Source organism: Mixia osmundae (assembly GCF_000708205.1).
Source record: "Mixia osmundae IAM 14324 unplaced genomic scaffold scaffold_1, whole genome shotgun sequence".
Lineage (NCBI taxonomy): Eukaryota > Fungi > Basidiomycota > Mixiomycetes > Mixiales > Mixiaceae > Mixia > Mixia osmundae.
The window spans coordinates 1,433,051-1,446,808 of record NW_014575563.1 but is presented as its reverse complement, the minus strand read 5'-3'; the positions used below and the strand labels follow the sequence as shown (position 1 = coordinate 1,446,808).

The 13,758-nt window shown below is 55.7% G+C and overlaps 7 protein-coding genes across 7 annotated transcripts; 3 read left to right on the top strand and 4 right to left on the bottom strand.

Annotated features, from left to right (window-relative positions):
• Positions 1–22: 22 nt before the first annotated feature.
• Positions 23–1,364, bottom strand: L969DRAFT_69634 (uncharacterized protein; the record flags this gene model as incomplete). The annotated part of the gene is made up of 5 exons (XM_014715632.1): positions 1,088–1,364; positions 898–1,023; positions 264–669; positions 106–224; positions 23–48 (listed from the first exon to the last, which is right to left on the bottom strand). The coding sequence occupies exons 1-5, from the start codon at positions 1,194–1,196 to the stop codon at positions 23–25; spliced, it is 786 nt and encodes a 261-aa protein (XP_014571118.1). The 5' UTR covers positions 1,197–1,364.
• Positions 1,365–1,689: 325 nt separating this feature from the next.
• L969DRAFT_14702 (uncharacterized protein) lies at positions 1,690–2,610 on the top strand (the record flags this gene model as incomplete). Its single annotated transcript, XM_014714917.1, has 8 exons — positions 1,690–1,707; positions 1,758–1,841; positions 1,905–1,962; positions 2,020–2,177; positions 2,206–2,289; positions 2,338–2,396; positions 2,446–2,500; positions 2,551–2,610. The coding sequence occupies 8 exons, from the start codon at positions 1,690–1,692 to the stop codon at positions 2,608–2,610; spliced, it is 576 nt and encodes a 191-aa protein (XP_014570403.1).
• Positions 2,611–2,663: 53 nt separating this feature from the next.
• On the bottom strand, positions 2,664–2,938 carry L969DRAFT_42899 (uncharacterized protein; the record flags this gene model as incomplete). Its single annotated transcript, XM_014715631.1, has 2 exons — positions 2,664–2,790; positions 2,847–2,938. The coding sequence occupies 2 exons, from the start codon at positions 2,936–2,938 to the stop codon at positions 2,664–2,666; spliced, it is 219 nt and encodes a 72-aa protein (XP_014571117.1).
• L969DRAFT_84368 (uncharacterized protein) lies at positions 2,696–4,423 on the top strand. Its single transcript, XM_014715630.1, has 3 exons — positions 2,696–2,761; positions 2,814–3,287; positions 3,369–4,423. Exons 2-3 carry the CDS (start codon positions 3,046–3,048, stop codon positions 4,306–4,308), a joined length of 1,182 nt encoding a protein of 393 aa, XP_014571116.1. The 5' UTR covers positions 2,696–2,761; positions 2,814–3,045; the 3' UTR covers positions 4,309–4,423.
• A 28-nt stretch (positions 4,424–4,451) lies between these two features.
• L969DRAFT_91946 (glycosyltransferase family 2 protein) lies at positions 4,452–8,596 on the bottom strand (the record flags this gene model as incomplete). Its single annotated transcript, XM_014715629.1, has 5 exons — positions 4,452–5,148; positions 5,199–5,279; positions 5,328–6,097; positions 6,147–7,600; positions 7,657–8,596. The coding sequence occupies 5 exons, from the start codon at positions 8,594–8,596 to the stop codon at positions 4,452–4,454; spliced, it is 3,942 nt and encodes a 1,313-aa protein (XP_014571115.1).
• Positions 8,597–8,726: 130 nt separating this feature from the next.
• Positions 8,727–10,148, top strand: L969DRAFT_100970 (uncharacterized protein). The gene is made up of 2 exons (XM_014715628.1): positions 8,727–9,365; positions 9,413–10,148. The coding sequence occupies exons 1-2, from the start codon at positions 8,901–8,903 to the stop codon at positions 9,860–9,862; spliced, it is 915 nt and encodes a 304-aa protein (XP_014571114.1). The 5' UTR covers positions 8,727–8,900; the 3' UTR covers positions 9,863–10,148.
• L969DRAFT_43069 (uncharacterized protein) lies at positions 9,884–13,716 on the bottom strand (the record flags this gene model as incomplete). The annotated part of the gene is made up of 4 exons (XM_014715627.1): positions 9,884–11,015; positions 11,063–11,241; positions 11,288–12,011; positions 12,065–13,716. The coding sequence occupies 4 exons, from the start codon at positions 13,714–13,716 to the stop codon at positions 9,884–9,886; spliced, it is 3,687 nt and encodes a 1,228-aa protein (XP_014571113.1).
• Positions 13,717–13,758: the final 42 nt, after the last annotated feature.

The window sequence follows — 13,758 nt, the reverse complement described above, 5'->3', positions numbered from 1 at the left end:
TCCATCGCGGGTGCGACGGCGCTCAGCTGCGGGTGTACTCGACCTGGGCTGCTCGCACCAATGTATGCTCAGCTAGGGTATCTAATCAAGTCGCGACCGACTTACGCTCAGCATTGGTACGACTGGCGACCTCGTTGTCGAGATCGTCCTCGTCCTGCTTGTAGTCGTGGCTGGCAGTCTTACGAGAAGCGCCATCGGGCAAGATATTCTTCTTCGACAGAACGCTGGCTTCCTCTGCGTTTCCTCGTCAACTTGCTCCGGACGATGCGCCCCCGCCTGCGGACTTGCCTTTGGAAACGTATCCTGTAGAGACTTGCTCATCGCCGTCGGCAGGTCCTGCACCTCCTTTTGACATGGCGTCTGTGACGATCTGAGGTTCACCTTCGAGGCCAGACATTTCGTTTCGATTAGCTGGGCTGCTTCGCGGTAGTTGAGAGGGAAGCGAAGGAAAGGGACGGAAGGTGGCAGGCTGTGCGGCTTTGTGTGGCGACAACAGTTCTGCGAGCAGCTTTGCGAGGGCCATTTGGAAATTTCGATATGCTCGGACATTTTCATACGAGAATGCGCATCTTGGCAGGCTACGCCAAGCTTGTGGCAAACAGGTTTGTCGATGCTCAGAGTGCATATTCGAAGGGCAATCGTCTACTTTGAGGGTCTCTGTTGCGGACACTGCGTCAGAAAGCCCAGGTCAGATGATCAAAGCAGACGATTGATTGTCTGTAATCTGGGGTATGTGGATCACGACCGGGCTCAGATAGGCGAGGCTTCTGCGGATGCCAATAAAAAGGGTATATCGAATTTCTTAGATCAGATACAGTGCGATTCTATACTGCAGTCTCACGCTTGACCGGCTGCAGAGTGCGTCAGCTGAGCCAGGCGCTTTTGCATGTGACTCACGATCGGCGGCCGATGCCTCCTCTACGGCAGCGTCGAGCGCATCATCATCCTGGTAAGCAGGCTTGCTCTTGTTGCGCGATGTACCTTCAGGCAGGATGTTGTCCTTCGAAAGACCATCTGCTTCCTCTGTGTAGCAGCAAAGAGGAGATCATCAGCCTGTCGATCAAACATCGAATGGCGATCGTCTGACCCTTTGAGACGTAGCCTGTGCTGACTTGCTCGTCACCATCATTGGGCGCGGCACCGCCGTCGACCATCGAGTCGTCGACAATCTGAGGTTCTCCTTCGAGTGCAGACATGATGCTGATTTAGTTTTGGCGAAGTTATGGATTGCTCGACGGTAGATAGCGATGTCCGAGACTTCTTATTCTTATACGATCGACAGCCTGCCTCGACGTCACTCTGCGTCACATTCGAGGCCACCTTGCCCGATGAGCGTGCTCGAATATCAAAGTTGACGATCGAGCTGCTCAAACGCCACGCGTCGTCGTTGACTTTGTCACGAGACCGCGAGCAGGGACGAGGTCGCCGAGTGATGGCTTCGAGTACGTCGACAGGAGCAGGCTCAAGCTCGTCGCGGCAACGTCAAGAGTCGTACAGGTCGTCGCATAGTCAGCAGAGCAGCAGCCAACATGCGCCTGCGCCTGCGCCTCAAGATGACGACCGCAACAGGCATGTTGCTCACGAATGCTGTTACGCTATGCTCATGCAAGTCCCTGCAGTGTGGTCATCAAAGTGAGTGGAGGTCTAACGCAAGTTTTGCTTCCATTGACACGGTAGACATAGGTCGGCATGGTCGGCGACTCGCAGGTCAGCTTACGCGCTAGGCTTGAGTGAATGTCACCAAGGAGGCAGGACAGATTGGCAAGACGAGCTTGATGGTCAAGTACGTAGAAGGCTCCTTCGACGAAGACTACATCCAGACACTCGGCGTCAATTTCATGGTGCGTACCTCGCTGAGTCGGATCTACAGTGCAACGCGCTCAAGGCGTCATCACTGCTCATAGGAAAAGTCAATTTCCATCCGCAATACAGAGATCACTTTCTCCATTTGGGATCTGGGCGGTGAGCTGCACGACTCACAGCCTCATCACGAAGCTTATCCGGCGAGTCTGCGCGTAGGTCAGAGAGAGTTCGTTAATATGCTGCCGCTCGTGTGCAACGATGCGGTCGCGATATTGTTCATGTTCGATCTCTCTCGCAAATCTACCCTCAACAGCATCAAGGAATGGTACCGACAAGCTCGTGGCTTCAACAAGGCAGGCATATATAGCATCGCTGTGGCCAGCGCGCCTAAACGAGAAGCAGACTGCGATACCGTTTCTGGTGGGCACAAAGTACGATCACTTTTCGACGCTAGCCGAGTCTGAGCAGGAGGACGTCACCCGACAGGTGAGCATCGCTCTTACCGGGTCTGCATAGTCTCACAAGGTCAAATAGGCAAAGCGGTTTGCCAAGGCTATGAAGGCACCGCTGATCTTCTGCTCGACTTCACACTCGTATGTGATATACTAACAGACTTGCGTCTCGCTCTGACACGCAAGGCAGGATCAACGTGCAGAAGATCTTCAAGATTGTGCTGTCGAAAGCCTTTGATCTAAAAGTAGGCATCATGCCAGCCACAGACGCATTTCTGACGAAGCTACGCGACAGTGTACACTGCCCGAGATCACAGAGACGGGCGAGCCCTTGTTGCTATACCAAGACATATGACATCTGTGCGCAATATTGCATCCATCTCACGTCACGTCACGTCACGTCTCCTCTCAAGCGTCCGCGACCTCTGGCCCCGTCGAGGCGTCCTGATGTGAAGACGCGAGCCGTGATTTGAGCTTGGCTACCTTGCTGTCATCTCCCTTGATGCGTGCGTCCGTGATGTCTTCTTGTAGCTCACTAACAGGTTCCTCTCTCGTAAGCTCCAGCCCAACGCAAAACGCGCGGCGGCGTACCGTTCCGTGGGCGGCTCGATAGCCGCTGCGACTGCGAGCTTGTGCACGCCCTCCTTTAGCTTCTCGCCCATGGACTTGTGCTCTTCACTCATGATGATGACCCTCTGAACAGGCAACAACCGACAGGGCAAGCGCGAATTATACCGATAGCGCTATCGGCGCTGGCACGGGTGACGCTGGCCACCCTTGTCTGGATCAGATGGGCAAGGCAGAGGAGGATGGCTCTCTCATGAGCCGATGGCGATCAAGGGGCGAGCCAACGACCGTCACCCCGGCAGCATTGACGCTGAAAGCCCAGCAATCTCACTTGGCTCTGACAGTGGAGCCAGCCGTTCAAGGCGGCCATTATCTCTCGACCCTTGGACCAGTCGAAGGTCAGATCGTATGCAGTGATCTCACCCGATACACTGCCGTCACTGTCCGGCTGAAAGGCTACTCAGAGTGAGTGCAAACGCTCGACAGCTTGAGATGTCTCCACAAGCGAGAGCTGCCAGGTCGATGTGTATGCTTATGGCAGGACAGAGGCATGGTCTATGGCAAGGACAGATGGCAAGCAGCCCAAGTCGCGGCGGGTGCAGGATCGGGAGGAGGCATGATGCCCATTCAGACACGAGAGATCCATCCGTTCTTGGAGATGAGCCAGACGGTGTATGACCATGCGCAAGTAGTGAGCAAGGACAAAACGTCTGGGAAGACCAAGCAGGCGACGCTTGGCTTCAGTTTCGACATTGCTGACTCGAGAGCGACTCACAAGAATGACATTTCCTTGCCCTTGCCGCCCACCGCGCGAGTGGATGACGGCGACTGGTCTCATGCTAGCATCGGCTACAAGCTGAGCATTCGCGGCGAGCGGTCCGGCATGCTCAAGCTGGACGATAAGCTCAAGCTAGAGATTCCCTTGGCCATCTTCTCGTCTACGAATGACAGTCACATGCCGCCTGCCTATGCGTCTCACACCGCACACGAGTCCGCCAAACGAGAGCTCACCTACAAGAGCGACAGCTCATCGCCGCCCTTCATCGAGGGCACACTCTCCTTCACGCCACCGACGTATCGCGGCGCGCTGCTGCAGTATGTTGTCAGCATCAAACTCGTATCGCAGGACGGGCAGCCGCCATCTGACAGCCTCCTTGCATCCGTCATGTCTGAACTGACCATACTCGTCTCGCTTGGAAGAGGATCATCGGTCAGACCGATCGTCAGACCAGAAGGCGGACAGCCATTTGATTATGCCACTACTAAAATCAAAGCAAGTCAAGCGCGTAGAGACGCGGATGATCCACATGCTGGAATGAAGACCTTTAGTGGCGTCATACCCATCGACGAGCGCGAAGTCAGCGCCTTCTCGCCCGGCGTCGACATACACTACATGCTGACAGCCCATCTCAAATGCAGACTAATCTCTGGTGGAATGCTCAACATCAGCAGCCCTATCCTCTTGCCGAGCGAGCCTTCGCCGTGATATCATGCACATCAGTCGGCCTGATCGATCAGTCTTGCATTGTGTCTCGCTTCGCAAGCAAATGTACTTCATACTTTCTGCATGCATGTTGATGTCACTACAAGAGACACCGTCTAGTACAAGCACGGTCTTGCGAGATTGCATTAGAATGCGTGGCCACCGGATCCTTTCGAGCGATTTCGAGCATGCCCGCGAGGCGCAGCTTCGAAGGAAGTCGAATGGGCTTCGGTATCGTGTGTCCTCGGCAACGAAGTCAGTAGATGGGCTGTAGAGCCAAGATCGGCATGCATAACATGCTGATGGCTGGACTCTGACGACAACGGAGTCTGCGCGCCAGAGTCGTATCGGCCAGTGCTCGGCCGAGACGAATAAGAAGGCTCTTTCTCGTAGACATCCTCATCTTCGTCGTCCCAGCCACCCTCGAGAGCCATCTCGAGCTCATTGGCATCAATCGTGCCTGCATCAGTAAATGCGTCGTCGTCTAATCCAGCGATATATAGACCAACAGGCGGTGGCTGATCGCCAGGCAGATACTCGTTGTACTGCCCGATCTGCCCCCCGAATTGGTCTTGCTCTTCTCCATCGCTCGTATACGAAGGTGTCGTCGAGTTGACTCTGAGCCGATCTGCACGGAGAAAAGCTTCCTTGTCGATCATCTGTCCAGGACCATTGATCTGTTCGAACTCTCTGATTCGCTTGGCATCACGTTCGAGCTTGCGCAAGCGACTACGCTCCCAAGCCTCCCACCGACGCAGAGGCACTTTGGTCGTCGAAGCTGCTCCCCCTGTTGTCGCATGTCCCTTGTCTTTGCCTTCGCCCTCCACTCGCCGGGTTTCACCCCTGAAGACCGCCGTGTCAGCTTCATCATACACAACGCGCGCAAGACTTGCCAGCTGAAGTCATCGAATTTTGAGAAGGCATAGATGGGCAAGACGAAGTTCCATATCGGCAAAGCAATGAGATAGATCAGCCTAGACGTGGGTCAGCATGTCACGCGAGCTGCGAGAAGCGGAGCGTACATCCACAGAATGTAGACCAGCTTGCCAGATGTGATGGCAATGAGCACCGCAGGTAAGCCAAGTACACCGGCCAGCAAGATCAGTGGAATCGCATCGGCGAATTGGGTTGGCGGGTTGAAGCAATAGTTGATGATGAGACTGTACGTAAGGCAGATAGCCACCGGCAGGACAATAGTACCGACGAGCTCGAGAGAGACGACGAATTGCATCGAAAAGCAGAAGGTGCCGCAGAGATTACGTACTCGCACGAGCTCCATAAGGTTGTGGACGGTCGAATTGATCCATCGCCGCCGCTGCGAGAGCAACACCGAGAAAGCGTCAGGTACGACGGTATGACACCGCGCTTGAGGACAGAAGATCATCTTTCGATTGGGGAACGTCCTAATCATCGAGGTTGTCAAGAAGCGATCTTCGCCGAGAAGGAGCAAGTTCTTCTGGTGCAGCGTCGTCACCACACTTTGGCTGTACTCCCGCACGATCTCCGCCTTTGACAGGATGGGCACCCAATCAGAATCGTCCATCTTGCGCGCTTTGAGTCGGTACATGGAGAAGCAGCCCGGCAGACATGTCACGCCGCCAAAGACAGACTCGAAACCTTTTGCTAGATGATGCGAGATGTAGTACTCGAAGACTTGGATGGCGGTGACCCAGGACTGGCGCTTGTTGGAGATACGCGTCTCGCCACAGACGCCCATGATCATGTTATCGTGTTGCATGCAGTTGACCAGCTGTGTGAGCGAGTCCTCCCAGATCTTAGTGTCTGCGTCGACCTGCGCGCCGTATGTCAGACAAAACGCTCATGTTGCCCAATGTGCTTACCATGAGTGTCACCTCGAAGAAGTCCGGTGTCACGCCCATGAGCGCTTGTGTCTTGCGGAAGAGGTCATAATCGAGCGGTGTCATTCGGTCATTGTAGGTGACTCGCTGGAAGAAGTTCATCAGAACCATCTGCGAATCGCGTTTGCCTCGATTTCCCGGTTTCTTATCTCGTGCCTCTTCTGATGTGCCGCATTTGACGACGATGATCGTTGGCGTGCGGTGACCAGACACTTTCGTGTAGTGTCCAGCATAGACCATAGCCTCGTTCTGCTCCTTGCCCCCCACCCCAATTGCGGTGTACTTCATCGGCAAAGGATCGCCAAAGCGTGGGTCTGCATCCAGCATGGACACGCAGATATCGGGTGTACTCGTCTTCTCGCCAGCGCCGGATACCATGCCATCACAAACGATGAAGAGCAATTTGCGCGCGTCAGAGTAATGCGTAGCGGCAATAGAATCGAGCGTGCTCTTGATGCTCTGCTCGCCTTCCGAGTAACAAGTGACTAAGCAGACGCAGAAGAGCTCGGCACCGATGGCGGCCATGTTGATCATGCCCGACCCATCGACTGGCTTTGCGACGGTCTTCTTCCGCCGGAGCTTCTCGTCAACGCCTGCCCCTTGCCGAGTGCCCTTGGGCTGAGTCGGTCGTCTTTGAGCAGCCCGAGCGCCCTTCTGAGGCGACGGCGTCATTGTCCATGGCGCTGTAGCGTTGGGATTATTGACTTCAATATTGGCACCTTCCGGCAAGACGGCGGGTGAGACGACTTTACGCCTCAAATTCTTGGGTGGCTTGACAAGGTTCTTCGACAGGAACCAGCTAAAGACTGTTGCCATTGCAAAACGCGCAAGAATGACGCCCATGATGACGCAAAGTGACGTGTACAAGAAGAGTTGTGAGGCGAAGCAGCCAGGTGTGATCTTGTCGATATGGCCGGCTTTGTAGCGTTCTACTAAGCACGCAGAGGCGGATCGTAGCTCGCTCGTCCGATAGAAGAGGCGCGTAGCATCCTTGCCGCCCGTTGACTGCGTCGGCGAGAGTGTGTATCGTATGGCGGCATCGATATGATCGCCGTCTATTGCGGTAGGGTTTGCGTTTAGGTATGGCTCGAGATTGAGCACGTTACCGTCTATGACGATGCTGTTATCGTCGCTAGTGACTTGCTCCCAAGCCATACCGACTTGCCTGCTCGTGTTGAGCAATCCTAGGCCGGACAAGTAGGCGGGCGTGGGTGCGGCAAGAGGACAGGTCGTGTTACTGCCGGTGCCAATGCAAAGCGAGGTAGTGACGTATTTTGCGTCACCGGAGCAGCTCGCAAAAGCCGTCTTGGACCTATCGAAGTAGTCTGTAACGTCAAGGCCAGACATTTGCTTGGACAGCGTCACAAAATTGACGCCGTTAGTTGCCTTTGCCTGGCTCGTGACATTGAACATCCACCCGTTGATCCCTACGAGATCTGTGCGGATGCCCATCTTAGCGACACGTCTGCTGAATCAGTAGAGAGACACTCACCAGGATTCTCGCCCAGGCGGATGAATGTATTTGGCGTCGAAGAGCCTTGAGCAGGACAAAGGACACGATTGAGCCCGATGGTCGCGAAGCCGACGATGCCGCCCATGATGACAGCTATGCTACACAAGCCCATCTTCTCGCGCCAAGCTTGCCGCGCCACGGGATCGGTCTTGCCAAGGAGTGATAGCAGCCAGGCAGGCGCCCAGCAGGTCACGATCCAACAGTAAGCGCGCCAGAGCGGACTCGTGCCATCGTCACCCGTGAACAACTGCCTTATGAACCGGAATGGGTTCGATGTCGAGGAGGACATGGCAAGCTGCGAAGACAGAGCAGCGGTGGGATTGATGAGCGGCGTGGGCGCGACGTGTCGCTCTGGCCGGATGAGCGTCTTTCCCCTCGTCAGACCGCGAGATAATGTGCCCGTCCGGCCTGGTGCAGCATTGTTCATGACTTGTTGTAGGCCTTCTCTCCGTTCGCGTACCGTCGGCCGCCTCCTGGCTTGTGCGCCGCCGTCGTTCCTGAGATCACCGCGCAGGCCTGCTGCACGATTTGCCTGACCAAACCCTGTCGGGCCTGAATGCGCGTCATTGTCTTGATATCGAACAGTCGGCCTGCCGTTTGGCCGACCTTGTGAATAAGGATCGATGTACGCATACTCATCAGACGGTGGGTCTGGTAACCTCTGAGCACCGTGCCTCTGCCCGCCATTGCGTCGATCGCTGCTGCCGTCCATGCGCCTCCCTAGCATAGGCTGAGCAGACAAGGGTACTCCAGGGGAAGCCAAAGGGGACGGCGTGGATCCGCTGGAATGCAACGGCAATAGGTGCTCGGTGCCATTCATGAAACCTCGCCCTGCGTTTGGACTCGGCGTGTTCCTGCTGGACGACGAGGAGCCGCCATAAGACGGCAGAGGAGCAAAGGTCGGCCGATGATAGCTCATCTCGCCCGCTCAGCGCACGCACGGCGGTGCAGCGTGATGATGGACAGGCCGCCTCGGTCGTCCGGGCTACCTGAGCTCGGTCTGCAACGCGACAGTCGCTGCACGTTACCGTCGCGGACTCCGTTGGTTGAATGTCCAGTCTGTGCAAGCTGAGCTGGCGTCGCTGATCGGCCAGCGATGTGTCAGTCCCTATGGTTCGTGAAGATGAAGCGCCACTCGCACTGGCCGCTGCTGGCCTTTGCCTTTGCACGCGACGCGTCTCTTCAACAATCGCGCTGCCGGCACCTCGAACTTTGGATCGTCGATGAAGGCTCCCACGGCCACTCAGTGCAATACGCTCGACCGCTGGGTCATGCAACAACACAGCCTCGCAAATCCATCGGAGACTCGTCCTCTTGGTGCCATGAAGCAGAGAAACGCTGCAAGACGCAGGGACCCTCCAAATGACTCGTCACAGCAGCTCTTGCTTTCTCTCGGCACGCAATCGGGCCGAGAACTATCGACGCACGGCGACCTTATCAATGAGCAAGCGAAAGACACGGTCTTGACGATCAGGTGTACCTCTTGCGGTCTTCTATACGCACGCGCATCCTCGCAAGAAAAGGCCCTGCACCAGCGATACTGCAGCCAATCGAATCTGCATAGTCCAGCGCCAGGTAGCTGTAGGCTCTTCGTCAGCCGGTCAATCATCCGCACTGTACTCTGGTCCTCATTGGTAGGCGATAAGATCGTCGAGATCGATCTGACGGGTCATTTCCCACGCGCTGAAGTCAGCCATCGACTCCGCAGTAAGGCGTACTGACGTGGGCTTGACAGACTGAAGAGCTTGAAGCGATATTATCGCGCGTCGACATGGAGCTAGGTTCACCTCGCTGCGATCTGACGAGCTATGCTCAGTCTCACGGCAAAATGTACGCCTATCTGATACCGACACGCCAGTCAGGCCCGTTGGAGCTTGCCGCTGCTATCACGACCACGAGGATCAAGTCCTCTGAGATTGCACGCATCAGTGGCTCCGAGAGCTCAGACATTATCATCACTTCGGACCGCCCAGATCCCACCTCTCGCATCGGCATTCAGCGCATGGTCGCAATGTCGCATCATCGTCGCAAAGGACATGTCACACGGCTCATTGACTTGGCTTGCAAGACCGCGATACCCTACTGCCCGCAAGCGCGCACCGACCTTGCATTCAGTCAGCCAACGCGTCAAGGAGCAGCTTTCATTCTGGCTTATCTGAAAGCCACAGAACTCCGGCTCTGCTAGCGAGATAGAGGCTCGATGCATCTACGCTTTCGCTTTGCCCTTCCCCTTGCCCTTTGGCCGTGCTTGGCTCGCCGCAGGATCGGCATGGCCATTGAGCTGCTCGGGTTCCGGGCCTTTGCCACTAAAGCGTCCTTGAATGGTGCGGTAGTGAGCCATCTCTGCCTTGGAAACGCTCGGCACGAGCTCAGCTAGAGCATTTTCGAAGTCGCCTTGAGAGACCAGAACCTCGATCTCGCTCGGTTTTGCCATCTCCGAGAGGTAGTATTGAGGCATGATTGGCGTCGTCCGGCTTGCATTGATTCCCTTTAAAGTGTCATCAATGCTTTCGGCAGTCCGCGTCATCGCTTTCAGCATGGCATCTGAGCAGAGTGCATAGAAGTCTGCGCCTGTATAGTTGAACGGGCAGCTCTCTGCGATGCGCTGCAGATCCGTGTCCGGGTGCAATTTGAACTTTCTCGTGAGAGCCTGAATGATCTTCAGCTGGGCGTCATGGGTATCGCTCACGCCCAGGTAGAGCATCCGGTCGAATCGGCCTGGTCGGAGCAGGGCCGGATCGAGCAGATCTGGCCGGTTCGTCGCGCCGACAACAAAGACGTCGGATCCGCCTTTGCCGTCTGCCATACCATCAAGTTCTGCAAGAAGCTGACTGACGATGCGGTCCATGACACCGCCGGAATCGCCTTGGTTGCCACGCTTAGGCGCGACGGAATCGAGCTCGTCGAAAAAGATGACACAAGGCTTTGCATCTCTAGCTCGCTGAAACACCCGCCGAACGTTGGCTTCTGATTCGCCAATATACATGTTCAGGAGCTCTGGACCCTTGACGGAGAAAAAGTTGAGACTGCACGAGGTCGCGACTGCTTTTGCAAGCAGCGTCTTGCCCGTACCCGGTGGGCCGTACAGCAAAATGCCTGAGCGCTTCTTAAGCCCGTCTGCAAAGAGCTCCGGGTGATCAAGCGGTAATTGTATCGTGTCGAGGATATCGTTCTTGACTGCTGCCAGGCCGCCAACATCGTCCCAAGTGACATTTGGAATTTTAGGCGCGCCGATTGACTCTGAGTAGCTTGAGCGCGCCTGGTCGAGAGCTGTGTTGAAGTCTGGGCCGATCAAAGGCATACCCGCCAATTCAACATCTGAATTATGAGCGTTCGGGCTGCGCTACCACTTAAAGAAAGTCTCGAGAGTGAAAAATGGACTTACCTCTGGGCGATTACGCGCATGGATGCTATCGTGCGCGCTCTGGCTACAAGCTCGACGAGATCGATGGCGACGAGTGCAGCAGTCTGGACTGCAAGCGCACGCAAAGAAACGTCTGCGGAAACGCAATCATTGCTGGTTACGCGCTTGAGTATCTCCAGTCGTTCAGCTTCCGACGGAGCCTGCGTCAACGTCAGCAGTGTTCTGATGGCTCAGTGATCGACTCACTTCGATGCTGATTTCTTGCTTGAAGCAGCCCAGCACACTGAGCGGAATCTTGTCAACATCAAAGGTGGTACCGACAATCACAACGGGCGCGCCGCTTCTTTTCCAGCCTTCCTTGATAGACTCGATACAAGCCTGCAAAGTAGAAGCGATCACGGGCTCTTGACCTGTCTCGAGAGCTTGGCTCTTGCGCGCAAGGGCTTCGACATTGGCAAGGAGCAATACGCAAGGTGCACAAGATCGTGCCTTCTCAAATCGAGCTTGCAGCAGTCCTTCCGTCTTTGCATCCGTGTCGCCCAGAAGCTCGTAACAATCAATCTCGAGTAGGTGGTAGCCAATTTCTTTCGCCGCTGAGCGTGCACAAGTCCGCTTGCCGTTTCCTCTCGCGCCTTTGACGAGCACACTGAGACTGAGGTCATATTCGCTTGATGATGGCCGCAACGCAGCCTGGAGGTATTCGCATAGCTTGGCGCGCGCTTCTGAGCTAGCATGAGTGGAGTCTGGAGCGAATATGCCGAGGTAGGACGCGCAGTCGGGTACAGACCGATGCTCGACACCAGCTTGCAAGACTTTGGTCTTGCCGGAATCGAGATAGGCTCCATACTCGCCGCAAGCTATGCGCTCTGCATCTGTCCTGTTTGGACGGCCACTCGCATCAAAGATGACGTTGGTGATGACGAAATAGACGGTACTGTGACCACTCGTGTTTGAAGCAGATAGGGGCAATCTGAAAGAAAGGCTGTGAGCATATCCTTCTTACGACAGCGATTGTAGACGTACTGTAATTCGGGATCCTGTGAATGATCATCCGTCTTCTCATTTGCCTGTGATTCATGTGATGATGAAGTAGTGAATGCACGTCGTGCGTCCTCTTCATCAATGGTGACTGCGATGATGTCACCCTTTTTGACCAGGCGCTGGGTTTTCTCCAAGTCCGTCTTTAGTGCAGCGAGAAACAGATGCTGATACTGTCTGTTTACTGCATGCGGGGACGCTATCCGTGCAATCTCGACTGATTCGGCGGTAGGAAGGGCGATGCTACGCTGAGGACAGTGAAGACTTCGAAGTATTCGAGAGGAAGCTGTTTTGCCCCAATTGGCGAGCAAGAGAGGTGATGCATGGACTGTCCTCGATCGCGCTTCCAAGTCTCTGACGACACCGTCGGCTGCATAGACTTTGACGAGCCGTTGCGAGGTGGGCTGATCGGATGGACCCGCAAGAGCCCACTCGCCGCTGAAGAGCCCGAGTCGAGCCATTTCGCGTGTGCGCACATACACGCGAGCATCGCTATCTGCACCGAGGCTGTCGCCGGCATTCGACTGAGCAAGCAAGCCTTCGGGTATCGGACTGAGTAAGGGTCTCCATTCAAGAGTCGACTCCGTCAAGGCCGCTGATTCTTCTGCATGCCCATTGGTCTGCACAACTTGTGGGGCGACGTCGAGCACTGTACTTGCGAGGAAGCTCTCGTCAACTTCGAAAGGGTCTCCGTCCTCATCTGGGGCAAAGTCGGACGTGCCAGAGTCGCTTGAAGATAAGTCATCTTCGCTGTGTTCGATGACCTCATCCAATGCGCGTTCTTTCCCATTACCATTAACGAGCGTTGCTCTTGTAGGCAAGTCCTGATCGGATGACATCGAGTGCGCTCTGCTCGAACGCCGTGAGACGCGCCTCGTTGCGGGTAAGCTTGGCAAGAGCGTCATCTCTGTCTTGCCTTGGATTGCATAACCCTGCAAGACGGGCTCGAGTAGCGCTAGAGTGAGACCTATGTTGTCCTCGTGGCTCGTGGCTATCGCGAGCGACTGGCCTTGGCGTAGAATGCGATCCGAGCTTGTGAGCGCGGTCTGGAGTGCGTCAGAGTTGGCCTGCGCCCGAGCATAGCTCGATTCCGAATCTGCGAGCATGACGATCGATGTCAAGGCGAGCGGCTTGACTGGGCAGAGCAACAGCTCCGTTCGGGGACCGCCCGTTTCTCTGTTCGCTCGCAGCGTCGTCGAGGGTCCGTCGAGCAATGCAAGTAGTTCAGGCGAGGCAAACAGGAGGACTTCATCTCTCTTGACTCTCTTGCGTGTGGCACTCGAAGCCGGTACTGCCCAGCAGAGCAATGGGCGTTCATTGCCTATGCTCCAGGGCAGCTGTGACTGTGCAGCTTCCGGGTAGGTTCGTCTCAGAGCCAAGCCAAGTCTGCTCGGCTGAGCAGAAGGGGGCGCAGCGAAGAACTCATCCTTCTCTGTAACAGCACTGTGTGTGGGGGCTGCATGGGTCTGAGCAGACCAGTCTGATGCTTCGAGGAGGAGCTGCCATGCTGCAGGCGAGAGCTCGACGGTGTCTGTCTTGCTCGAGCTCGCACTCGTCTCTACTGCATCGCCCGCCGGTACAAGGGCACGCAGACCAGCAGAGAAGCTTGACAAGTAGGCCGAGGAGGAGACGAGCATGGCTTCCCGTCGTCTGACCGGCGCTCTGAGCAGCCCCTTTGC